Source organism: Corvus moneduloides, chromosome 7 (genome assembly GCF_009650955.1).
Source record: "Corvus moneduloides isolate bCorMon1 chromosome 7, bCorMon1.pri, whole genome shotgun sequence".
Taxonomy (NCBI): Eukaryota; Metazoa; Chordata; class Aves; order Passeriformes; family Corvidae; genus Corvus; species Corvus moneduloides.
In genome coordinates, this window is record NC_045482.1 from 31,118,010 (window position 1) to 31,144,845 (window position 26,836).

General features: G+C 40.3%; 1 protein-coding gene across 2 annotated transcripts in view; it reads left to right on the forward strand.

Moving 5' to 3' along the window:
- The window catches only part of CCDC93 (coiled-coil domain containing 93), a 63,501-nt gene that overhangs the window by 12,083 nt on the left and 24,582 nt on the right, over positions 1-26,836 (forward strand). Inside the window, exons 1-6 of one of the 2 annotated variants that reach the window (XM_032115234.1) lie at positions 15,126-15,339; positions 16,375-16,488; positions 18,199-18,293; positions 20,797-20,908; positions 23,340-23,438; positions 24,512-24,568. In XM_032115234.1, coding sequence (XP_031971125.1) covers positions 15,298-15,339; positions 16,375-16,488; positions 18,199-18,293; positions 20,797-20,908; positions 23,340-23,438; positions 24,512-24,568 — 519 coding nt within the window. In that variant the 5' untranslated portion in view covers positions 15,126-15,297. Of the gene's footprint in view, positions 1-15,125; positions 15,340-16,374; positions 16,489-18,198; positions 18,294-20,796; positions 20,909-23,339; positions 23,439-24,511; positions 24,569-26,836 lie in introns of those variants that run through there. The other variant, XM_032115236.1, reaches the window with a different exon arrangement.

Sequence of the window (26,836 nt, forward strand, 5' to 3'; positions counted from 1 at the left end):
TACATATAGTTAACATCTGACAATACCATAGCACTTGTATGATGTAATATCTGCATTAATAGCTATGGGTGAGGAAATTCTGCTGCCTGCAATGCAGCCTTCATATTTATGTGAAAAAGAATTATTCATAACTTCATCTACTACACAAATGGCAATTATGCAGGCATTTCTGAGGTTTCAGCAGATTGAATAAACCTAAATTCTGTGTTAATTATCCAAGCAATTATCAAGTCTGATAAATCATACATGATTGATAGATAAGGTGGGGCTGTTTGGGTAATAGGATATGGTGTTAGTTATTTTGCTGATAATTAACCAAGCACCTAAATGAAAGAAGACTATTTGTGGCATCTCTTATAAAAATGTTTATCTTTATAGATTTGTTGATTATAGTTATTTTATTCTGGTAGGATGACATGGAAAAAGAAAAGCCAATACCCAAGTCTTTTTACAGCTAATGAGATGAGACTGAATACAGTGGAGAGAGAAATATAAGTGAAAATTGCATTCTGCACTAGCTCAAGTCCAAATACATATTTGTAATACAAGCCACAGTCTCTTTCACATTTGCAGCATAAAAATAACCCTCAAACAGAAACATTAATTGAACAGTAACTCAGATTAATGTTTTGTAATATTAGTTCACAATTATTACTCTCAGCTAAGGTCAAGAAGTATATAGTTGGATATTCACAAAGAAATGACTGATTTAAAAACAAAGAGCTCTAATGGAATTCAATAGTGCTTTTCAGTCATTCCAGTTGGCATCTCTATTACCTGAAATGATTCACAGTCCATTATGGGAGCTTCCATGCTAATAGAATGTCTATCTTCTGTAATACAGACACATCAGGGCACTAACTGAGAATCTGTCACAATGAATTTCATCTAGATTTCACTTCATCTCTTCATGGACTGTAAAATTTGCTCTTGTACAATGCCTAAATTTACTGTGGGTAATTGAGAGAGATCTATAGATGCAGCACACAGTAAAAAGCAGTTTTCCAAAGATCTATTGTAAATTGTGCAGATTTGGTTCAGTTGGGAAAAGATTATGAAATGCTGGACACCACTGTCTGCTAATTAAATGTTTTTGGTGAGCTCTGAAAATATTTTGAATGGATCACAGTGAATAGAAAAGTGAAAACAGCAGCCTGGTTAAAATATTTCTCTTGCAGCTAGAAAGGCAATGAAAAAGCTTTTGAAATCTAAGAAACCCAAAATAAGAGGTAGGCAAATGAGTGAAAGTAAGCCCCATTACCCCCTGTAAGACTTATGGATCATATCAAGTAGACCTATGATATTTTTTATCTCTCTTGTGTTTACATAGTGCAAAGTGAGATAGTATCCACTTAATCTGACTTCTTCTAGTTCTTTAGAAAATCCTTCTTAAATAGGGCAGGCAACTCCATTTTATTTTTGCAACTGAGAATATCCATCCTATCTGAAAATGTTGCTGTTAAGTTCTATGCATGGATTCTTGATAAAAAATTAAAATAACGTTTAACGCGTGGCTCATTTTTTTCCCAGCTGAATACTTGCTCCTCTGCTCATGACATAGATTTCCTGAGCATTTTCAACCATTTCTATCTATTTTTTTTTTAATTTTACTTGTTTCCATTGATAGCTAAATGAAGTTATTGGTATCCTTACTGATCACAGAATTTAATATTTGTTAGCCAATTACAATTGTGATATATTCTATAGCTTTTTTCCTAAGCCACAAACAGAATAATAGCATCACGCTTCACTGCAAGTGAAGTGATCTCAGCCTTTACATTAGGAGAAAATCAGAATGGTATGACTGCAGTTCATTACTGAAATAGGTAACTGATGAACTGAAAAGACAAAGGGCATTGTTAAATGAAATGTCATTATTAGAGCTGCTCATGTTTAACAAATGTACTGTAAGTTAATTCAGTGGTGTTTTCTCCAAAGTTCTCCGTAGGACGTTCACCATTCATGCTAATGTCTTCACACGGTCAAAGTATTTTTATTTTCTTTATGGAAATAAACATTAACTAAATCTTAAGCAAACACCAGTTAAACTGTTGTAAAAAATGGTACATCAATTTTTGTCCAAGGTTTACTTCCAGAGCTGTGGCTCACCCAGTGATCTCTGAAAGAAAAGCCTTTTTGAATGTTTTGAATGCTTATGTATATTATGTTTGAATAAATGCCTTGTTTTCCTTGAAGGGAAACAGAAGGTAGATCCAGAGTTTCATGGGAAAAAGATTTAGTCTTTGGGCTCCAATTTAGCAATTTGTGATTATGCAACAAAGCACTTTGGCACGTGTTTAATGTCAGGGCCTGAAGCATGTGTTTAATATGTTGCTGAATTGGGGCCTTAAAGCACTAGCAGAATCTTGGACCTTGTGTTTTAAGAGCTGTGTAAAAGTAGTGTTCTGATATCAAATAAAAAACATATCATACTTTCAGCATCTGTTGGAAACTGTTTGCATTGCCCCAGAGGTGATAAAAATAATTTATGGACTCAGTATTTTTCACAACAAGGAAATGACCTCAGCTTTGGCAATCTGAGGTAGTTAGTGAAGCTTTTCTGCTACATTTATAGATTTACTTGAGCTACATATTCTTTGACCTGTATTTTAGATTTATTGGCAGATACATAAGTCACAGTGAATAACCTAAAAAGAAATTGATGCTCCGTGCATTTTGTGCATGGATTGACTGACAGATTAAGAAGGGCTGCTTCTTCACAAGTGATTGAGACCTATGCCCTTGCTTGTTATAAATATGTCTGTTGGAGTGTCATGTGAATTTTTTAACTTAAAGTTTTAATACAACAGGAGAATTAAAAGCATATTTAGACTATAAGATGTGTAAATATGAGCTTGAAAAGAGAACATACGTTATGGATGTCATGATAAGGACAAACTCCTGGGAGCAGCCCTTTTCTTCTCTGAGCAGGCCCACTGGCCTGGCACCTCTCTTAAGAAGAGGACTGCAGAGTCCAAGTCTGTTGCAGTGCATTAATGGTCCAAAAGAGCAGGGCAAGAAAGGTTCCTCTGGTTCCTCTCCTGCTGTCGAAGTAGTGACACTCAGATCAGCACTGATAGCAGCTGAGGCTTCACCCAGAGTTTGCTTTGTCTTGAATTGGTTTTGAAATGAAAGTCTGGGCCTTCAAGGTACATATTTAAGGCGTATTCATCCCTTTTTCACTTTAGGCAAGGAACTTAGAAGTTGCAATCAAATATCTGTACTGACAGCTCCATCATTTGCCTGATGGAAACTGGAAAACAAACAGCCCCCTCTCCCATCCTGCCACCAGAAGTGAGATTAATTTAAAGTGTAGGGCAAGACTCTAAAAGTTTACTTTCAATCTCTGTTCTTGTGGCCTTGATAACCCCTTCACACAGTTTTTTTGCAGCAAAAAATAATTGGCAATATAAAAGTTATAAAGCAACCCATGGTGATGTATCTTCATTTTCTTAGAGGAAGAACAAGACACATAATAAAAAGCTCACTTGAAACTGAGCTTCATTCTCATCTGTTCAGCTATGCAAAGATTTTAAATGTACGAAAGAGAGATGTAAGAAAGAAATTGTAACAGATTCTATCTGTTCTACTGTTTCTGTCACCAGAGACATCATAAACAAAATAAACACGACTTGGACTGCAAACAGCTATGGATAAATTAATATTTTCTGCCTCCTGAATGTGCTACAGGAGATCTCTGCATTGGAAGTGAACCTTGCACTGTCTGAATATGCACGGGGCTCTCTGAGCTATCTCCAGCAACGCTAGCCACCAGGCAAAACATGTTTTCTCGACTTATTGCCACTCATTTGTTTAACTTCACCGCCACCTGCTGTCAAGGAAGGGAAGCTGGCCTGCAGGCTGGGAAATAGCTGTGATGTGCCCAGGTAGGACTTGCCAAAGCACTTCCAACTCTTACACAATTTTAATGTGTTGTAAAGGACAGGAAGGAAATAGTTCATAAGGTTTGTGTCCCATGCATCCTTTACCTCACCCAAGGGAGTGTTTTATCCCTGTCACACCTTGTGAAGGCTGCAGTAACACCAACCTAAGTAATGCCACCATTCTTTGGCACATTTTCCTTCTGCATTTTCCTCCTGCTTTTGCTCATGTTCTTTTTGACAGCACTCTTGCCCTATGTTCCTTCAAACAGATCCTGGAAAATCCCATCTTTTCCACCTTGCTTTAAAGTACCTAGAATAATGGCTTGAAGAGTAATCAGTAATTATAACATTTCTCATTTTGTGCAATGAAAGCACCATCAGTTTATCAGCCAGAGAGCACCAGAGCAGATGGATCCTCATCTCTTTCAGTATGTCAGTATTTCATACCTCATTCAGTATGTCAGGAAGTTCCTTCCAGTCTAGTTACTTGATGCTGGCATTTTCACTACATCCAACAAATAACACTCAGTGTGGATAATGGGTTGCATCCAGGAAAAAAAAAAAAAAAAGACAATCAACCAACTGAACAGCACCCCTTCAAAAAAACCCCCAGAAATATATGTATATGTAGGCTGTTAATTGAAAAAATAGTTTGCTTATGGAGAAGATGTTAAAATTGGAATATATTCTGCTACTGATGGGTGCAGTTAGAGATGGGAAGTCCGTAAAAGCATGACATTTTCTATTACTTCCTATGTACGTCTTTCCAGCTTTGACTCAATGACTTAGTTCTTTGGCCTGATTCAATATAAAACAACAGAAAACTTTCCTTCAACCACAGCAGGCTTTGGCTAAGACTGCCAGCAGAATGTCTGTGGAAGACAAGGTGATATTTGAAGATTAACACAAGTATTGTGTTTAGATAGTTGATCTGATGGCCTTGAAAGGTAAATGATATTACAGTTATATACATTTATTACAAATAGTATATTTTTACTCTGCAATGTCAAGAATAGGCTCTTGTCAGTGGCAGTACTACTTTGGTATTAACTCCTCATGGCATTGCTTCCAATCTCCTTGCTTTTCTGATTTTTTTTTTTAATTACTAAAACGGCTAATAATCAGTACAGCTGTAGAAAAAGCAAGATATAGTCTATATATCTTCTCTTAAGTCCAAAAAATAAAATTGCGTTTTGGTCCTGATCTCAGAATATGTGTCGCTATCAAAGCTAAGTTATGAGCTATATGGCTGAAAAAATGTAGCTCGATTTTCAGATACTGTGTTAAGTGCAGACCTGGCAGTTAGAAAAATCTTATTCTGCCTTATAAATGGAGTGAATTTGGTATGGAGTTCAGTGAAGAAGCATCAGAATGGAACACCAGTGTTGCGGGTTCCTTAGTAGAACACCAACTCTCAGGGCAACAAGATGTATGGGAAAAAGTCTTGTCCAGCATTTGGTAGCCTGTTAGCACAGGAGTGTGTTCTGGTGGGCAGAATGTAGAAACAGGCAAACTCATGTCCAGATCTCCTGATAAACCTCAGTATGAGACATGGAACAAAAGACTCTGAAAACGAAAGAGTTACATAAAACACTTTGGAAAAAGGTTGGGCTAGAGTTGACCATGGTCAAAGGCCAGAGATGTTGCTTTTTTTCTTCTTGTTTTATCTCTCCATAAAATGTTTAAAATACTTGTTCTGACTCTAACCCTTTCACCATGCATTTCGTTTCCTCAGTCTCTCCTATGAAATGAGTGGATGCTCTCCTGAGAACATCCACTCTTCTAGACAACCACTCAGCATATGTGGAGGCAGACTTCATAAACTGAAGTATCTTCAGAACTGGCTCAACATTTGAAGTTCTGCCTCTTGGAAAGTTCATGGAAAATTACTGGTACCTGGTAGTTCTAACTTACTGCATGGCACGAAAGCCACTGCTTTCCTTCTCACTTTGGAACTCCCAGTTCACTTGGCTGTTCTGTCTCTCACAGACCAGCACAGACCTGTTTTCTCTGAGCCACTATGAAACATGCTGCTTCACTTCATACACACTTCCAGAAATAAAGGCAGGTGAATCCTGATGTGATGTTCTGATAGAGCATATGCACTCAATTCATCCTACTTTCTAAATCAAAAAATTGCAGGGGTTTTTTTGGCTATGCAAAGGGAAGAGTATAGTAGATGGATTGACTAGACGACAGCCAGTTAGGGATGCAAAGACTGACAAAAAAGAAAATGCACTGTCAGATTTTTCTTTAAATCTGCAGTAGAAAGGGAACTGGGAGACAGTTTCACCAGAAGAGATGAAGACAGAGAAGTGGCTTTAAACTCAGTAGAACAGTAGGCAAGGTAAAAGGTTAATTATTCCTTTGGTGGAAGTTACAGTCCCTGAATTAATGGGAGCAACTGCATCTTCCCCCATGAAGCAGTTCCTGGATTCAGTCATTTCTGCTCCCCATGGCTCCAGTTATGGCATTGCTCCATTCTCACTGCTCCGCTTCCCACCAGCCCCAGGCTTCCCAAAGTGGAAGGAATTAATTTCTGCTGAGTCCATCTGTGGGAAATGGAAGAGTTTCATAGCATGGCTTTTTGGTTTACAAAGTCTGAGTAAGAGAAGCAATGCATCTCTGCAGCTACAGGGCATCATAGCCTGGGGTATGGTAAGTTGGCAGAGCAAGGCCAAGAGATGGGCAACTGGAAGAGGTTATATTCCCTCACAGAGATAGATTTAGGAGACAGAATGTAGCTGCACATCTGTTTTTCATACTAAGTAAAACTAATATGGATCCCAAGAAAGAAGGCAGCAGCAACGGGCAGCAGAGCTTGCTGGAGTTAACACTTGCTTTGTGAATGAGCTGTGACTTTAATAGCCATTCCAAACAAACTACACTGGACAGCATATGGCATATCCCAGGTATTTGTGTACCTGTAGGAACATTCCTCCTAATTTTAAAATCATGGAAGTTACAAGGCATCCTTTTCCACCTTTTTTTTCTAGAAGGCATAGTTCCTGATAAGAGGGCATGCTTTGGGGATAAGCAGTATAACTCCAGACATATTACTTCCAGCCTTTCAAAATCACAAGGATATGAACTACTGGAGACAGTGAAGAAATTGCTAGGAGAATTCTGCAACAAAAGACTTCATTAGCCTTGAACTGTAAAAAAATCCAGCACAGTCACAGGAGTCAGCCATACTGCTGCTTTTGAGGTGACTGATAAGAAAAGTGCTGACAATCTTAGAGGTAAATCTTTCTCCTGAGTGGCCCTGCATAAAGGATGTGAAGTTGCATAATAAGGCATTGAAAATTCTTATTTTTATTATGAGCCTTGCAATATTTGATGTTTGATTATAGCCCAGCTCCCAGAATCAAGGGATCAGGTGAAAGCTTCTGTTTTAATTAAGAAACAAAGGTTTTCTTCATTTTGTGGTTGCTGGAAAAAAAAATTTCCAGGGGTGCAAAGCCCCCTCAAATCAGATGGAAAACCCTTCATGTTGATATATGATTTAGGTATATTGAATCACCCGATATAGGTTGATTACATTGTTTGTGGAGATTGAATTTTTAATGTTCATTGTTTAATAACATTAAGGATAATAAACCCAAGTGAAGGTTTCTTTTTTAAATGACCCATGCTTTTATTAGCAACAAAACAGCTTCAGGGAGACCTGAGCTCAGGTCAATTGATTGCTTTGTGATAGCACTTGTGAAGGAACAAAAAGCAGGTAAGACTGATAGCTGATGTTGGAATTGTCCCTTTCTGGTAAATGACATTAGATCTTTGGCAAGAGTGGATGCAGATACACGAATCTGAAAGCAAGAACCCCACCAAAGGTGACTCAATACAAATGTTTCTGGCCACAGTGGGCACCTGGTCGTGCTGTTGTAAAGGACAGAAAGCTGCCACGATTTGGGCAGGCTGCTTATTGTTTCTGCACAAGGCAGCTTCTTCCAAGTGCAAGGTGGAAACTGGGTCTTGTTTTGTTTTTTAACTTCTTGTGCTTTAAGAAGCCTTAGAAATCATATAAATTGAAAGCTAAAGCTTTTGGAGATGTAACTTTATCCTCCCTCATTCTCTTGGGCAATAATGGATCTGTTTTCAAGTCACCGTTTTGTATGAGTGATTTTCTCCAACTCATCAACCATTGCAAACTTCCTGAATATTCCTCACTGCACAAAGCACTAGAATTACCAGTTGGGTATTTCTGCTACAGCACAATGAACATGGAAACGAACTCAACATTTCTACTCAGCATCACAGGCTGAATGAAGATTCCTCAGGCCACTGTTGTGAGATGCTGGAAGGAAGCACAACATATCACTTTTCTTTCATGGTAATCATGAGATGCTCTGTGCTGACTTACTCAGATAGGCTACTCAGTTTTAGGCTAGGTGACATTCTGATGATTATCTTTACATTTTGGAGATGTAATGCTGTATTATCTTATTAAATAAAATATTAATATTATGTGGACCAGATTTATGTGATAAATTAAAAAATAATTTGGTAATTACATGACCATTTTTTTAATGAATTCCATACTTGAGTTAAGTACAGTTAAGAACTTCCATGGTTTTAACATTCTTGACCTTTACCTAGTTTTTGGCAAGGTTCCCTGATGTTTAGGGGCTTTGCGCAGCTTTTGAAGGGTGAGAGAATCAGTCTGCACAAACCCCAGCCTTAGAAAACCAGTCCGTTGCAGACTAAAATTCCAGAAAGTGTTTTCTAGACTTACTATAGCTACTAACTGCTTTTATTAACTCCTAAAGAAACTCACATTAGTTTGTCCTTGAATTTTAATGAAATGTGTGCCATCACCATTGTGAAGAAGAACTTATTCAGAAAAATAGTGTATTTTATTTGTTAGCATATTTGGGTTCAATTTGTGTTGAAATTAGCTATGATTTGAAAATAACAGTTAGGTTAAGATCCATCCTTTTTCCTTACCTCTGAATAGCTAGAACAGCAAAAAGTAATTCATTTTTCTTAATAATTGCTTCTGTAGAAAAAGAAAATCTTTGAAAAGACAGCTCAGCCAAGCTTCTTGAACACTGTAAGAAAATACTTGGATCACACTCTGAAAAACCTTGAACTGTCCAGTGCAATAAAACTTGGGACTGCATTTCATGATGCCCATAAAACCTGCTCCAAAGCCTCCTAAAAAATGTCTCAGAACAATTCAGAAAATGTTTGATTCAAATTACAAGAACTCAGTGATTTAAGGGACAGGAGAAGTAAGGTCACTGTCAGCCCTGATTTGTTTTCAGGATGCTCACTCTTGTACTCCGTATGTATAACTGAATAATGAATTAAAACATATTAAACCACCTCGAGGCGGCTTTCCAGAGCACAGCCGGTACTCCAGGAATGCATGTCTTACTGGCAGCAGAATACAGCGATGTGCCTGGTGTCACCAGAGGGTGCTCTTCCCCCATTCGTCAGTGTCTGCCTGAGTGTAAGCAAGATTTGATTCTTAAAAAGACACGTAGTTCTACTGCAGTTTTGGATTACACCAGGATCCCCTGTGTAGAAGCAGTCTGAAGATGGAGGGAGTTTAGTAGTGAATGGTAGCAGTTTGCTTTTCATTTAGGGTTAAGTTGCAGTCAGGCTAAAATTCCTAAAGAGCATTGCTCAGTGGGACTGTTTAATTTCAAAATGCACACATGTATAAATTACTCAAGTTAAACTGGATGTCTGCTGAGACACTGAGACAGAACACAGCCTTTTTTTTTTTCTGTAGGCTATTTTCCTTTTTGCTTAGCTGTGTCCAAGGTTACACTTCCCATGCTCACCTTGAATCTCTACAGTTCTGTCTTTTTTACCTCTACATCACTGATATTTTATCTTGCTTCTCTTACTACTTGTCTGCCTTTTCAATTCTCTTTCAAAAAATCAACATAGAAGAAGAAAAGCCAAAAATCTCCTCCATCTTAGATCATCATTCTCCTGGGAGTGAGGTGTACCTGTGAGAAGTCTGTTAACTGTTTCAGACTATCTCACTCTATTGGGAAATTACTGTTCATTTTTACAACTATTTTAAGTGAAGGATGTGTCATACTATTCTGGCATGTAGAAGGTAAAGTCTAAATCCATATATTTTGCCTAAAAATGCCACAGTGAAAATATATACCTCTCTGCACCTTTGAAAAGATTTTTAAATCAGTAATCCAATGACCTGTAGTCTCTTATTCTTTGAACATCAAATAAATCTTACTGGTGATTCTGTTTGGAGAAGTTTTACCTTTCACAAATATATTTATAAGTTCCTGGGCTTTTTGTTTTCCAACAATTCCAGATTTGCTCAGTCTCAATACACAAATGAAGCAAAGTATTTCTTCACTGTGCGAGCATCACAGACAGAGCTGTGATCTGCAATTTAATATCCTGGCCCAAATTAAGGAGTCTGTGATGCACTTAGAGTGCAAAGGTTCTCATTTTGTTTGTTCCTTCTCAGGTCGAGGCTCAGTGAATCAGACTTAATTAGTAATTCTATGGATTTGTGAGTTAGAAAGACCCACTTCATTGTCCCGGAGATTAATTTCTTTTGAGCATAACAGCTACAGATGACCTAAGACTTTCAGAAGAGGTGTAAAGGCGCTGTCCCAAACAAACCTCTCTGGGGGTGGCTACTCTGTGTCAAGGTGTGCTGTGCCTGTCCTTGCCTGGACTTTGCAACACGTACCCATATAGAAACTGAGAAACTCCTCAGCAGCCTGATTTTCAAAGAGAGTACAGTAGCACTCTCTGAAAATCAAGCCTCTCAAAAATTGAAATACCCAAGATGCTTGGCTACTTGCATATCCTGACCACAGTCTTTGAGTCATGTGATCAAAATCATGATGATGCAGAAAGAGAAGTCTGGTAAAACCTTTAGTATTTGTCAGATACTTAGTTGTAATATTCTCATTACTCTCCAGGCAGACTTTAGACCAGGCACAGATGAAACTGTAGAGAGGACCAGCCACCAATTCTGCCAGCTTCTGTTACGTGGACCAGGAGGGATCTGTGACTTTTTTTCTTATCAGAACCTCAGTATTTTCACTATCAGACTACCTTTTCTCCTCCAGATTCCACAGGCCACAAAGTCTTTCCTCTTCCTCCTATTTAAGAAAGGAACTACTCTGTGGCCCTTTTCTAACTACATCACCAAAATGACCATGAACAGGAGTTTCTTATGTTACCGCAGCCATTACTCTCACCTGTTTTGCCTATGTTTGCCTTGGGTTTGGTTGGGATGAGCTAACAGCTTGGAAAGTGAGCTAAAAATGTTTGTGTTCATATTGCCAATCTTAACAATATTAAACAATGTTAAAAATGACACAAACATATTTTTCAAGAAAAATGGTCTTCTTGTCTGCCTGTTTGTTTTAAACTATTAAGTGCCGAAAATAGGAATTGTTCAGAGGAGAGACTGAACAGGACCTTGGCTGGACTGGACCTTCTGAATGTCACCCATGGGTACGATAGTGAGCATGTTTAAAACATCACTATTTGCTGTTCTAGGTGAGTGCTGAAAGGGCACAATACCTTGCAGAGAATATCAGTCGGTTTGCAATGCAAAAATGCAATGGTCTGCTGCAGCCCCTAACACAGTGGCTACTGTAACAGGTCTGTGACTTTTTCATTTCACAGTGCACAGTCTCATTTCCGCTGACGATAATTGGGAATTTGCAATTGCCCACTGAATGGTTCTCTATGCTTACTACATCTCAGGAAATAGATGAAGGGGAGTCGAGTAACCGTAAGGAGATGGGATACAACCAAGACAACAAATTAAAAGAGTAAATGCATACAGAGGGAGATTCTAGTGCTGTGGCCAACAGTATTGCTGATTCCAGAAACCTGGATGAAAACCATCACAGGTATCATTTCATTAGGGATCAGGATGGAAGTGATCTCTCTGCTGGGGCTGCTAGGCAACAAAATGGCTTGAAAAAAGATCTCACCCAAGAGATGAGCCACAGAAAACAATGCAGAATTTGACACTGAGTCTGAAAGGCTCAGTAGGGTTTAGTTCCCTACAGCTGGCTTCACTTTCTGCTGTTAGTAGGAATCCAACTGAGAAGATGCAGTCATGGCAGTACTGAGGTCCATAGCCCAGTGCAACCATTGAGATCCTTTCCATTTACTCCGAGATGTGTCCATGACACTTTGTTTTATGGTATCCATAAACAAATGTTGTACCTTAACAAGAAGATGCTGTAGGAAGGACCATTGCACGGGAAGTTATACTTACTTTATTTTATCTATCATGCAGAATGGAAATAAATTGCTTTTAGGCCTTCTCAGCATAGAGAACATTGGAAAGTTACTTAAGTTACTTTGTTTATCTAACTGTGTCTGCTCTACAAAGAGTGGAACCCTTCCTGTTGCTGTTACAACTCCATCACACATTTTTATTCTTATTACAAAAAGAAACAAATATGTGCTAGAAGAGACAGTGAGACCTACTGCTACATTTTCAGTGGTGACTGAGTTTGATGATGTCGCAAGTCCAGGCTGAACAGCGAAATGAATCACATGGCTGTATGAAAAAAGGATGAAGCTCTTCAGCTCAGCTTCATGGGATCAAGATTAATGAAAAAGGAAATTCAAGACATGATTGTTGAAAGCAGCTGCACCAAGCACCAGAGCTCACTTACCTTCACAGATCAAAATGAAGTAGGGAAAGGGAAAACAAAGCCTAAGTTGAATCTGCTAGAGATTTGCAAGCACAAAATCTAAAAACCTGAAGGAAGGGAGGTTTTTCTTTTTTAGATGGTAACCCTCTTGGGACTCTTCTTAAACCTAAGTGGTATTTAGAAGATTGATTATCCAAATGTCATAGGGGACAACAGCTCTGTCTGGGTAACTGAGTGAATTTGCATCACAATTAGGTATTGGGAAGCAGTGCTTTTGAGAAGTATTGTATTGAGGTTCAAGTGATCCAAGATGAGTTGTAATGACCATAGATTTTTGTATTTTTGTGCCTTTCCTTTTTCTTTCCTAACTACATACCAACAGAAGGAAAATTCCAGCCTATAAAGGAGAAAAATGTTTCCAGTCCTTGTGGTCTCATAGACATAGAGCAAATTAAAACAACCTATTACATTTCTGTAACTACATCATTTCAGGCCAGCTTTGTGATTTTGGGGGCCAGTTGCATGAGTTTTAAAGTTCATAGGAGTTAATTAGCCCTGTCTCCTTCCTTTGGATTACTGTGCTTTAAAAAGCCAGAGAAACAGTTCTGTTTCCTGGGGTAGGTTAATTCCCTCCCTTGTCTGATACTCAGTTACTACTTAAGCCCCTAGTTTATGCTACTTTTGGCTTTTTATTTTTCCTTTTTCTTTAATGTATTTCTTTGGAAATGAATTTCATGACCATATCATGGCTCAGGAAAATTTTTCTCAAGTTGATGTTTCTTCTCAGCAGTTGCCTTATGACCTGTACTTGCTGGTGCGTCTGAAGGTTGTCTACATCCCTTCTAACACTCTCCTGTTTCAACCCTTCTCTTTGTCCCTGCTTTTCGTTGGCTTCAGTCTTCCTCTGCATGGCAATCAAATTAGAGACGTACAGTTCTCTGGGAGGAGAAGACAGACAAAACACAGACAGTCCATATTGCTGTGGTGACCACATTAGCCTCTGGGGCTGTGGAACAGTGTTCTGCAGCTCTAATTAAGATGTGGCGTGTGGTTAAACCAGGCCTGAGCTGGTCTGGCCTATTTTTACTTTTATTATTGTTACTATTGTTTTGATCACTCTGTCAGGGCAGCAGTCAGAATGGACTGGCTCACGTATGCTCTGCTGCCGTCCAAAGGGTGGGAACACTGCTCTCCTGTTCCTTCACCTTCTTGAGATGCTTCTAGCCACAGCTGAGTGCAAGGTTATTCTTTTTAATACTCTGTATGTGGCAAAGAGTCTGGAAACAGAACACCTGTGATAGACTTGAAAAGAGACCCCTGTCAGGTATTTCTGAAGCCATCGCCAACAAGAATGCTACCCATGAATACTGCCATGGTTTGCTACCAGGCTGTTCAGCCCATCAAATCCCTGTGCATTGGTGTGATTTTATTCATGAATCCAACGTGTGTTGGCAACCAGCCTGGGCACAGCATCCAGACCCCAGCACACCCATCAGGGTCTGCCCGGTGCTGCCAAGCCCAGGATGGGAGGCCAGGCTCCAGCACATTCAGGTGCCCACCTTCCCACCAGGGGATGCTCAGACATGGCCCCCTGATGTGCCCTCTGCTGGGAGGTAGAGCCAGCACATGTTGCAGGGGTTCCTCAGCATGGGACTGTTTGATGAGCAGCAGCTGAGGGAGTGGGGGGTGTTTAGCCTGGAGGAGGCTCAGGGGTGACTTTTTCAATCTCTGCAACTCCCTGGAAGGAGGAGGGTGCAGCTAGGTGGGGGTCGGGCTCTTCTCCCAGGAAACCAGCGACAGGATGAGAGGACATAGTCTTAAGCTGTGCCAGGGGTGGTTTAGGTTATTAGCAAAAATTTCTTCACAGAAAGCATGATGAGATATTGGAATGAATGCGATGGTGCACCGAAGGTGACCCGCACAGCGCTGCCGGCAGCCCCACAGGCCTCCCCGCGCCCAGCCTGCTGCGCGGCACCGACCCCCGCGCTCCCGGCGAGGGCCGGGAACGAGGGGAAGGAGCTCTATTCTTAGGGAAGTGGTGAAGTCACCGTCCCTGGAAGTGTTTAAGGAAAGCCTAGAAATGGCCCTTGGTACCATGGTCCAGTTGACATGGTGGTGTTCAGTCTTGGACCTGGTGATTTCAGAGGTCTTTTCCAACCTAATTGATTCTGGGATTCCAACCTAAGTGATTCCGGGACCTGTGTGCAGGGGAGAAAAAACAGAATTAAACCCCCCTTCAGCTGTTCGGTCACCAAAGGAAATACGGCTGGCAGTGAGAAGTGTCAGCGCCCTGTGGAGCATGAGCGGCCGTGAGGCGCCTCGCAGTCACAGAGCACTCAGTTAACTTGTCCTCCATGCTGGCGGGAGGCCTCAGGACCCCTTGCAAAAGGGAAAAAAAGAAGGAAACAGCGGCGGGAGAAGGGCAACGCCGCGCACAGGAATGGCCCGGGGCCCGCGGTGCCCGCGGGGAGGAGCTGTGCTCTGCGGGGCCGTGGGCACGGGGACGCACGGGGGCACCCGGGGGCGCCCCCAAGGGCGCAGCCCGCGGGCGGGGCCGCGGCCGCTGCGCTCCGCGCAGCCCGTCAGTCACATGAGCCGCCGCCCTCCTTTCCCCGCACCCCCTCGGCCGCGAATGGCACGGCCCGGATGCGCTTGTACGCAAGAAGGGTGCGGGCGAACCATTGAGCGAGGCCGGGGGAACCCGGCAGCCGCCGGCTGGGAACACCCCTTCGCCGGGGCGCTGCGGCGGCGGGGAGCGGACGTGACAGCGGCGCGGCCGGCGGCGGAGGGCGATGGGGGTCCCGCGGGGACAGGAGCGCCAGGCCCCGCAGGAGGTACCGGAGCCGCGTCTCTCCCAGCCGCCCGTCCCCCGGGCGCTGCCGAGCCGCGGCAGCTCTTGCTCCGGCCCCGCTGCACCGGCGTCCCCGGGATCCCCGGCTGCTCCTTCCCCTCGTTCCCGGCCCTCGCCGGGAGCGCGGGGGTCGGTGCTGCGCAGCAGGCTGGGCGCGGGGGGCGCGGGGAGGCCTGTGGGGCTGCCGGCAGCGCTGTGCGGGTCACCTTCGGTGCACCACCGCTTCCCGCGTCCCCTCTGCAAGCTGGGCTCGCCGGGTTCCCTTGGGAGGGAGCGGAGAGGAAGAGAGTGCCCAAAGGGTTGGAGGTGGGAAGGGTGTGCAGGTGGGTCCCTGTAGCTCTCGGGGGATACCTTGTTACCGTCTCTCCGGCCTAGGGCCGAGGTGTTCGGGAGCCCTGTGCCTCTAGGAAATCATGTGTATCCCCGGAGCTGTGGGGTTTCATCCTGTAAGGTGGGGACAAAAGCACTGGGACGGGCTGGCTGTGGTGGTGAGGCTTCGGAGCACTGAGGCTGTCCGGGCTGCCCGTCACAGTTTACTTTTTGTTACTGCTGTGCTTTGAAATTGCATTGCCCAAAAAGTGGAATTCCATGTGAGCGTGTCCTCCTGTTTTTGTAGAAGAATTATAGAAGCGTGTCCTGTTTCGGCTGGGATAGAGGTTAAATTGAGGCGTGTGATTTTATGAACCCTGAAATTGAATGAAATGTGCGAAATGGAGAATAAATTAACTGCCTTATGGCAGTAGGACAATCTCACTAGCTGGAGGCAAGCAGTGGACCAGGAGTTCGATCAGTAAAAGCATTTAGCTGGGTGAAAATATGTGATGTTAAATCCATGTAGAAATGTGTTACCTGTTTCTTTCATGTCTTTCAAATGAACAGTTTTAGCATTAAACCAAGTTGCTCATAGAAGACAGGTTTTTCTCTGGTATGTGATCTGTGCCAAGGTTAAGTTCAGAAAACATTCATTCCTCAAATGAATGAGAAAAGCTGAATTAGTGTTATGTTGTTTGTTTGTCAGGTTGAAACAAGAGAAGATGAGGAGCAAAACATCAAGTTGACTGAAATTTTGGAACTGTTGGTGGCTGCTGGATATTTTCGAGCAAGAATCAAGGGGTTATCACCCTTTGACAAGGTGAGGCCAGCACAATATTTTTCAATGCCTTTTTTAAGTATGAGGCTTATATGTTTTGCCAGTTTGCTTAGCAATTCTAGGTGACTTTATAAGAGACATTTGCAACCTGTGAGGCTTCCCTGTGTGAATAATTCTGCAAATGACCTAGTTTCAGACAGACAGGACCTCCTCAGTCTTGAAAGACAATTTTGTGCAGCAAGGCCTGTTTTAGAGGAGACAACTGGATGCAAACCAACTGCTGTCTGCTTTTATTGTGGGTGTTATGGCCTGTGTTAGAATTATGTACAGGGAATTTTTCTCCCTCTCTCAACAGCAGTTAGAATAGCTAGGATATGTGGAGATAGCATGGTAATTTTAAAAACAACATTGATGAGAAATGAGGAAGTGTCTGTGTAAGAATGGAACAGTTAGCCTGGCGAGATTATTTTGGGGTTGTTTTTACTTATCTATAGAATGTCATATTTGTTAACCTTTCATTGTCCTAGACAGGAAGTGTGTGATACTGAGAGTGAGCAAAGTTCAGGTTGAAGAGAGATTTCTGAATTGTTTTAGTGCTGACTCTGTGAGAAATTCCTGAACCAGGGTTTGAAAACACAGAACTACAGCAGCCTTGAAATGGACTCTTCTGTTTTCTGCTCTTTGATCATAGCACAGCCTTACTTTGCAGTGCAATTTTATTCTATTCAAACTCCTTGGTATTGCTAACAGTAGCCGCTCAGGAGTGTCTGCTCACAGAGAGAGTAGTTTCAAGGAGACTGCCTTAGGAGGTAACATTGTTGCATTTATGTGTAGAAATCACTTACACTTACTTAAATACGATTGCAAAGTTACCATTTCATGACAGTGCCCAACCTCACCGAAATGAGCATTGCTGCTGAAAAGGATCACGCTGCTAATGCAAAAGGGATATGTAGGTTATCAGTTCCAGAGGGGAGCGTGAGAGGGGTGATGTGTCAGAAACCTTGTTAGAAACCCGGGGTCCTAATTTGCTGCATGATGTTGGCAAGTTACTCCACATTTTAATCCCTTTTTCTCTTCTTTGCCTTTGCATACATTTAGGTTATTTTGCACATATTTATGAAAAGTTGTCTTTAAATATTTATGTAAGGTTGATGAAATGGCTCAGGAGTTTAAATATGCGTATGTCAGAATAGGGCCTGAAATAGAGATTTCTACAGAGCTGGGGATTTCCATTGCTGTGCTGATACTGTGTCTAGCACTTTGTGTTGCATATGTCAGCAAGCAAGAAGTAATAGTAGCAAAGATGTATATAAAGAGGTAAATATATGACTGCAGTAATTATGACCCTTGATAAAATTTTGATATGGTCACTTTTTAGAGGTCATGACATTTAACATACTGTTGCTTTGTATCCATTGTTTTTTTTGTTTGGTTTTCTTTTTTCAATCTGAGAGATTGTTCAATCTGAGAGCTGTTTCAAAACTATTATATAAAGCTAAAAGAGGAATTTAGATTGTCAATAACTGCTAGGCTGGTTTCTGTCTTCTGGTACCTGTGCATTATGTGTAGTATTGTATGAAGTTGATATGGTTATGCCATGTATTTCAGTCTGTCTTAGAGCAGAGAGGATACTGAGCATGGAGAGATTACTGAGATGTCATTTCTAAAATAAATAAAGCCTCAAAGATGTATTTGGGTTTACCTCTTCAGTTTAAAGTGGCCCTGACCATGCTGTTGCTCCTTTGCCAGGTGGTGGGAGGCATGACGTGGTGTATCACTACCTGCAGCTTTGATATCGACGTGGATTTATTATTTCAGGAAAACTCTACTATTGGTCAAAAAATGTGAGTTGATTAAATGGCAAGTGGGGGATTTTTCTTCTTTTTCTTAGAAAATAAAAAGTGGGTGGGGAGGGGGAAGTTACCTTCTATTTTTCTGTTTCTAAGAAAGAGTTTTAGTTTAAATTTCCTGCTTTTGAGGACTGCCTGTTTACAAAACGTTGCATGGGTTTCTGGGTTTCTCAGACTGTAGTTCCACAAATCCTAAAACCAGAAAGAAGCTTATTTCGGAAAAGGCAGGGCTATTCCCACTGGGCTGCAATGTTCTTATATCCCTACTAAGCACTGAAAGCATTTGTGTGGCTCCACACTGAACTGAATTGGGAGCTGATGCAGGTTAAAACCTACCCCCCCCCCAAAAAAAAACCAAACCCAAAAAACCCAAAACACCCCAAAAGAAAAAAAAAAGAAAATAGTTTTAACATGAATGAATTCCTGGATCCGGTCTCTGTGCAGCTGCACAGATGCTTGTGCTGGCACAAGGGGATGATGCAGAGGCCAAAGCAAAGGGCAGAGGGAGACCACGCTGCTGGAAGCTGGAATGCAACATTAGAAGACCTTCCCTGAGTTTCATGTGTCTGCAGTTCTGCTGTGTAAATAACCTCTGACTGCCTTTTATGGTTCTGGGTTGGAATTGTAGGCATCAGCAAACAGAATTTAAAGCATGTCACTGTTGCCAAAATAGTTACCTGCCCCATACTGAGGAGGAGGATTTCCTTCTCAGGGTGACCCAATGAGAACATTTTGTTTTGATTCATTTCTTAGGCATGGAATTTGCTCATAAGCCAGCTAATTCCTGTACCAGGGAGGTTATAGACATTGTTTTTGCTGGGATAGGGAACACATTCTAAACTCCATTATTTCTTTATGTGTATCTGTGATAAAAGAGCCATAATTAAAATTTCCAGGAAATAAGATTAGCCTGACAAATTACAGTGGCATGAAGAGACTTGTTTACTCAATGTAGTTAAAAAGAAATCTTTCTGTGTTGTTTTCTTGAAAGTCATGGAGCATTTACACGGCTTTTCAAAATAAATATTTGTGGGTATTGCAATTGCATTTGGAGACACTCAAATCATCATACATAACTAACTACATAAAGCATTGCTGACTGCAAAGAATTAAGTAGAGACCATGAATGAAGATGGTGGTGGTAGTTTTTTATCTTTGTTATCCTTAAGAACAACCAGGTAGGAAATAGTTAAGTTGTTCTCAAAGTGTTCTGTTATTTTTCCAGCTGACTGGATGCAAAATTGGCAAAACAAAAACCAGGCTCCTCTCCCAAAACAGCAACAATGATTTATTTGTAAATCTAAAGTGTTCAGTATGACAGTAGCATAGGCTGTTTTGATGTCCATGTAATGTTTGTATTGTAGAGGCTCAGGGCTTCTGTGGTGTTCTCAAGATAAGGAAAAGTTAAACTGTGTTTTCTCACTATTATTCCAAAGGCATTGTGAAGGTGTCCTGTTATTTAATTACTGAGCTGAAATAAACATGGAAACATACATTAGGAGAGGATCTTGCATCTATTGGAGAAATAGCTTTTGTTTTAATTGCCCTGGCTTTGATTGTGCTTCACTTCCCTCCAGGAAGTAAAATGTTTCAGGCTCTATTCCCAGATTTTGGTCACTCTCTCATATCTCTTGATCCCCTTTCGTTCTTCCAGGATCTTAGTTGTCCTTTTGGACAGTATTAAATATCATTGAGGTCAATACTGGACCAGTTAATTTTTTTCCTTCATGGAGAAATAGCTTTGGTTTTCCTAGTAAAGTTTTCATCCTCAGTAGTGACACCTGCTTTAAAAATGTACTTGTCAACATTGGTAGCCAAAAAAATTCTTGCCCTAAAATTAGGTATTCAGTGGAAACAGGATGAATTTCTTGCAGAGGGATCCCTTGTGGCAGGGTAATCCTTTCACTTAACCAGCTCTTACTGAGCTCTAGAATGAGATTGCTGCCAATTCAGTTTTAGTCACTTGAAAAGTATGTGAAGTGTACTGTGTATTTAGATTTTAAGTGCAGTATGTATTTAAATTCATAAAGTTTCAGGAGTAACATCAGGATATATTCTGTGAATTCTGCTAAATAAAGTCTTAAGTTCTTATATTTGATTCTGGACTTCCTTGGAGTGCACATCTCTTACTTAATGTAACTATTCTTAAAGCTACTGTCTCTTCATATTGAGTGCACACTAAAACTTGCAAAGGTGTTTGTAGGTGTATCTTACATGGGTATTTCATCTGTCCAGACATGCAGATCCTGAAATTTTCTGTAATAGTTAAATTTCCAAGGTAGGAGCCTGTAAGTGGGGCTTAATCACCTCTTCACAGACTGATGATATAAATAGTACCTGTAAAAGCTGTGTTGTAAATAGTTTGATTGCTTTTCAGTATATATAGTGGAAGCCACTAGAGGGAATCTTTGAACTATTTTGTTTGCAAAAATAATTTGTAATTTACAAAAGAAAATTGTAGCATATATACATCTGTCTTTTTGTTGTTTTATAATAGTGCCTTAACTGAAAAAATTGTGTCAGTGTTACCAAAAATGAAGTGTCCACATCGTTTGGAACCACATCAGATCCAGGGACTGGATTTCATTCATATATTTCCTGTTGTTCAGGTAATAATTTCATGGTGTATTGATACTTTGCTGAAAAAGGCCATAAAACTTGCATAAAAAATATAACAAAGCTTTGAATTATTGTTTGGCTCTTTATTTAACTTTGGAATAAATAATCACAGAGAAGTAGTTTGAATTAATGTTTTTAAAGAATGAAGTGACATTATGGATGATAGAATTTTTAAGTATTGCTTGATTCACATTTAGAAAACAAACTCTAAATTCTTTGCCATGGAGTCAGATTGTGCCTATTGTGGAATGGCTGCTTAAAGAAGCCAAAGTTTAATCTTGTTGTGGACTCTGATAGTCCTCTTTGCCAGACTAGGAAATAGAACAAATACCTTAGGTCTGTGTTTAAGCGTATGGAGTAAGTTGTGCAGATAGACCTTGAATCAGAAGGACATGAATAAGGCAAAAGCCACTGGGGTCATTTCTTTAGGCATAATTCATCCTTATTTCATATCACTGAAAAACTGTGCTCTGACAAGCGATCCTCTTACTGTGTATTTGTTGAGCACCACTAACTCACCACGTGCATCGTTCTCAAGTTTATTAAGATTTAAGCTAACACTTGATGTGTTCCAGTTACATGTGGTATTTTGAGAATCCTTGGCATGTTGTTATCATTTTTTGATTTTCCTTTCATCTGCACACAGAAATGTATCTTTGACAGATAGGCAAAATGAAGACTCTTAAGGAAGCTTCTTTTCCATTAAATATCTCCTTACCTCATGTCTGTGAAGGAATTTAGTGAGTAAGAATTGAATCTAAATTTTGGTTTGTAAGAAGTGGAGAAAACTTCCTGGTGCTCTTTCCTGTTATCTTCTAGTAGGAGCTCCTGAGGAAAACCACACTTAACTGCACTCCCCACAAAACATTCTGTGGTGTGTGCTACTCTTACACAGCTTTCAAGCTGTGGTGATGCTGCCTAAGGTGGGAAGTTGGTATCTTGCTAATGTGAGTTTTTACTTCTGAACTCTATTTCCTAAAACTAAAATTCAACCCAGGTGAGTTTCTTGCCCTGGTCACTTGATGGCAGTGAATGGTTACATTTATCAAACACAAGGCTTCTTTCACAGGAAATATATTGCTCCTGCTGTAAAAACTATAGCACTAGGTATTCTTTTCTCTCACCTGCTTTATCCCAAATCCTGGTTTGGGATATTGCCTCTGGCAATGAGAAACAGGGAGGAAATGTACTTCTGGGTTTCCCCGAGAGCAGTGAGTCTTGGTATTTGTAGCTGGCCAGTAGTGGTAGAGCTGACCCCTACTTGGCAATGACGTTCTTTTTTGATGGGCTTAGTTTTTGGTATGTAGAGGATCTTTCTTTAAAAAATGTGGCTTTCTGTTAGATCTCTGTGAAGTTCTGCCTGCTCCACATACTGCAGGATCCTCATCAGACTTCAAGGAAAACTTACTGGTGTCACCAGTATACTGTGTTCTGAAAAAGACCATGCAAAATATGAAATGCTGACTACACCACGTAGGAATTATGTATTTGATAATGGCACTTTATTCAATGCCCTGTTAAACTCAAGATTCTATTTGCTATCTGTAGATCTCAAATCAGTTTCCAAATAATACAAAAGCTTGCTCTTCAGCCTGGCATTGTGTCCCATTAGCTCTTGCACTGTGCAAGAATTCAGATGGATCCTTCCCTACAGGAAGAAATTAGGCTGAGTTGGCTCACTGCCATAGACTGTAGCAGAACTTTAAAAAAAAAAATTTAAAAAAGTCTAACAGATATACCAATGGGCAGAAATGTTCTTCCTAATAAATTCTGCTTATGATCAGAGGCAAAAGTATGTACACAGTCTTGTTTTCAGATGTGCTTGGTAATTAATAGTCAGCATTTTCATCTCTTGTCATCATGTTCCCCTCACTTTCCAGGGGTTCATGGTTATAGCACAGGAAACAGTTGCTGGTTCAAACTTGGATCCCACGATTGATCTCATCTCTTCTGTGACCTCCTGCACAGGCTGTCAACAGCCTGCAAGATTTATCTTCTCCAGCATTGTCTAAAATGTACTTCAATATTTTGTGGCTTTTTGTGTGGTCTTATAAATGTCAGAAGAAGTCTTTTTTCTTGCATAGGCATGTGGTTCTTCATGAACATTTCATAGACTTGAAGATACATGTTTTCATGGTGGAGCTGTAGTTTTTTAAACCAGTGAGTGATCTATAATAGGAGAATTTCACAGAGGAAACATATGCACAGAAGAAGAAATGTGACGTTTATAAAGTAGCAAATGCTGACACATTTTGTTAGGATTAGGCCAAAGATTTTCCATGTTTACAAATAAATCACATCTTCTTGTTTCTGTGCTTAAAATGTGCTTTTAGCTTTTATAATGTATTAAAAATTATGCAGTAGTTTGGTGTTTGCTGCTATTATTCTTCTGTTTTCAGCTGGTACAATTTTTTTTTTCAGTGGCTGGTAAAGCGTGCAATAGAAACAAGGGAAGAAATGGGAGATTATGTCCGTTCTTACTCTATATCACAGTTTCAAAAAACTCACAGACTGCCAGAGGTAAGATCAAGACAGTTCTTGTTTCTGTGATAGTATGTCAAGTACTCAATTGCAGTACCAGCCCCACAGCTCTGAAATCTGCACGCTTTACCAGAGTTGCTTTTGCAATCGTTTTATGAATCAGTCCTAAAGGAATCCTGTACAAATTCATCTGGGAAAAAGTTTCAGCATTATTGTGACAGAAATTTTGTAGATTCTGGTTAACTTTTGCTTAATGATTGCCTTAGTTTTTCTGCAATATTTGGTATTTTTTTGTCATTCTAGCTGTTCAGAAACACCCAGCATGCTGTGGAGAAGCTGATGTAGCTAACTGAGACTTAATATACTGTTTATGCTCTATAATTTAGGGTTTCTTTCAGAGTGCTGAAAGGCAGCTATTGTCTCTCTGTATCCAAACCCCAAAACTTGTTCTTGAAAACTAGATTTGTAAAAAAGTTCATTCAAAAACTGAACTGTTCTTCAGCAATGATACGAAGTTTCCTTGGTAGAGGAGGAGAGATTGAATGACCTTGGATATGTGCCTGTAGTGCAAAACCATCAATTCTGTTCATACATATCACAAGGCAATTCCATGTTTAACATGTAGAACCCAAGTTTTGTCTCTTAGTAACAGGATTAAAGGTAGATGTCCCTAGTATTGGGATAGACAGATTTTATTAACTTGTTGTGGTTTTGATTTTGATTTTTTTTTAATTATTATTGTTAATGCTTAAAAACTAAAATAACAGTTACAGGAAGCTTCTCTTTTCCATATCAAGTCTATCTCAGCTTCATTTCTTAAAAGTGTAGTAAAGATTGGAGAGCCCAGTAGTGGGCTGGGATTGCATTTGTGTCAGGTACTGCCTAAGCAGAGAGCAGAAGGGCTGCTGATCTGGACACAGTTTTAATGACCTACCTACCATCTGATGGCAGAAGCAGGTACTTTTCTGTGTTACAGCAAATCACTAACATTTCACCAAATCACTGGGCAGCTCAGAAAGTATTTGACAGCTTTGTTTCACAGAACAGTTAGAATGCTTGAGATTTAATCTCCATTCCTGGTATTTTTAATTACCTCCACTAATGTCTTTCAGGATGATGAATTCATGCAAAGAAAAGAGAAGGTGATCAAAACGGTTACTGATATCTTTGTAAGTATGTTAGATTTCTTTTTCTATGATGAAGAAGCAAGTGATTTTACTAATGAAATGGAGGTGGTTAATTCTGTTTTATGCAGCCAATCCTGGGTTTTCTCATGAGAAGATCCCAATTAAGTTACATGTTGAGTTTCATTCTTAGAACAGGTCTCGAATGCCAATATATTAGATTGAAAACCTTTTAGGTGTGCATTGTATGAGTAGATAAACCGTATCAACTGCCTGCACAGACTGTGTGGAATTCCACACTATCAAACAAAAGTCACAAGGTAGCTTACAGACTATTAAACACTCAGCACACTGAAATGTATTTAAAGCTATCAGCAGTTGTTCTATTTGTCTTGAAATTAGTTAATATGATGATGATCTCAATTACCTTCATTTCAAAACCTGACTTTTTAACTTCTTGTAATTAGCAATGAAAGTACACACCCTACTTCAGAAATGTTTTCTTCAAGTAGCAGATGTTGGTTGGGAGAGGCGATCTCAGCTGTGTTCTCCCTCTTCACATGCAAATCGTCTAACTCTTGGGTAAACTGTTTGTATATATTTTTGAAACCTAGTTCATGAATGTGACAGTGTGGCACATAAAATATGTAAGCTCTCTCACTCATACTTGAATTCAGCTGCCTGGCTGGTCACTGGAGTTTCTGTCCTTGCTTTCTAATTTCCCTCTTTGCTTGGGACCATTAGTTCACCATTTCTGACTCTCGGTAGTTCGCTACTGGTTTTGGGGATTTTTTGGACCATCTTGGTAAATTCCAAGCTAGCATTTGACAAGAGGTGAGAAATCTGGGTTTGCTTTGAATGGGACATTTCCAAGGCTCTTCAACAGATGGTGAAACCCTGCTCTCCTGAGAAAATCAGTGCTTTTTCAGACAGCTCTAGCCAGGCACCCTGAGCTCCTCATGCACAGATGGAGGTGCTCAGTGCTGGTGTAAGGAGCCATATGAAAGGGTGTGTAGTGTACCAGTCAAGCCACCTTACTCTTTGTCAGGTTTTGGAGGGAGGGAGCTGTTCTTCTGTGCAAATGACCTGAGTGCTACTGAGCCTAATATATGTGGTTGAATTACAGCATGTGTTTATAGAACAACATTGCAAGGCAAGGCTCCAGGTAATGACAAGCGTAACTCCTTTGTTAATGTTTGAATAATTGTCCTTGCTTTGGAAATTTCAATTACAGTCTCTAAAGTATTGTTCCCCATGATTTGATTGAGCTTTTTAATTATTAGCAGACTTACGGTGAGTCTTTTACTCCAACTAGAAATGCTTGCCTTTCCAGTGAGACATATTTTCTGTTTTAGAAGTTAGCTCCCCCTGAACATAGGTATCATTGCATCATTTATCCACCTGTATAGCCCTTTAAACTGAGAGACAATGCAAACCTGTGTGAGAAAGCAAATTACAAATATGTATTCTATCAAGTACCACTTGAAATTCATTGGGGTTCTGCTTATTTTCAATTTCAGAATAATTGTCCTAATTTTTCAAGTGTGCCCTTTACCTGCACTGTCCTTAAATAGCACTAAAGGTTCTCTATCCAAGTGGCTGATCTTGATCTTGTCACTGAAGAGAGAAACAAAATAATCACAATGCTGTTATGGGACACCAGTACCTAAAATTTTCAGTAAATTTAAATGTTAAAATAATTTAAAAAATAAAGAAGATACTTGATTAACAGCGATGAAGGGTTCCCTTTGGTTACTGAGAATCAGAAGTTTTCAGGGCTTAGTGTTCATGTTCTATTAATTTGTATTCTGTCTTCTACTCTGTCTCACAGATCTCTAGTTTATAGGTGCATGAAGTTTTTACCTTTGTTCATCATTGCTCAGGGTATCATTAGCCAAATACCTTTTCCCTAAATGTATGAGCTCTGTTAGGATCATGTCTTCTACAGCTGGCACCTGATCTTCTTAATGAAAGATTAGTTCATGAGACCTCTTAAGGCATTAAGGCACGAGTGCAGTCTAGAAGAACACACAGAATGAATTTTCAAGGCAGAATGTTCACAAGCTTTCCCATCTATCCATAGGAACTGGAAGGAGGAGAAGGTGGCTGTTAGATGAAGGCTCCTTTGCAGGTCACTGACACAGATCATGCCATAATCAAACCTCTCCTGATGGGAGAGAGTTTTTAAAGTCCTTGCCAGGAGTTTGAGACACAAACAGGGACTCCCAGCCTTCACTGCTTCTTGATAGTTGTTTATTAAGTCTTATCAGAGGAAAAGAGTCACTGGTGTGATCCAGACGTAGCACAGAGCAG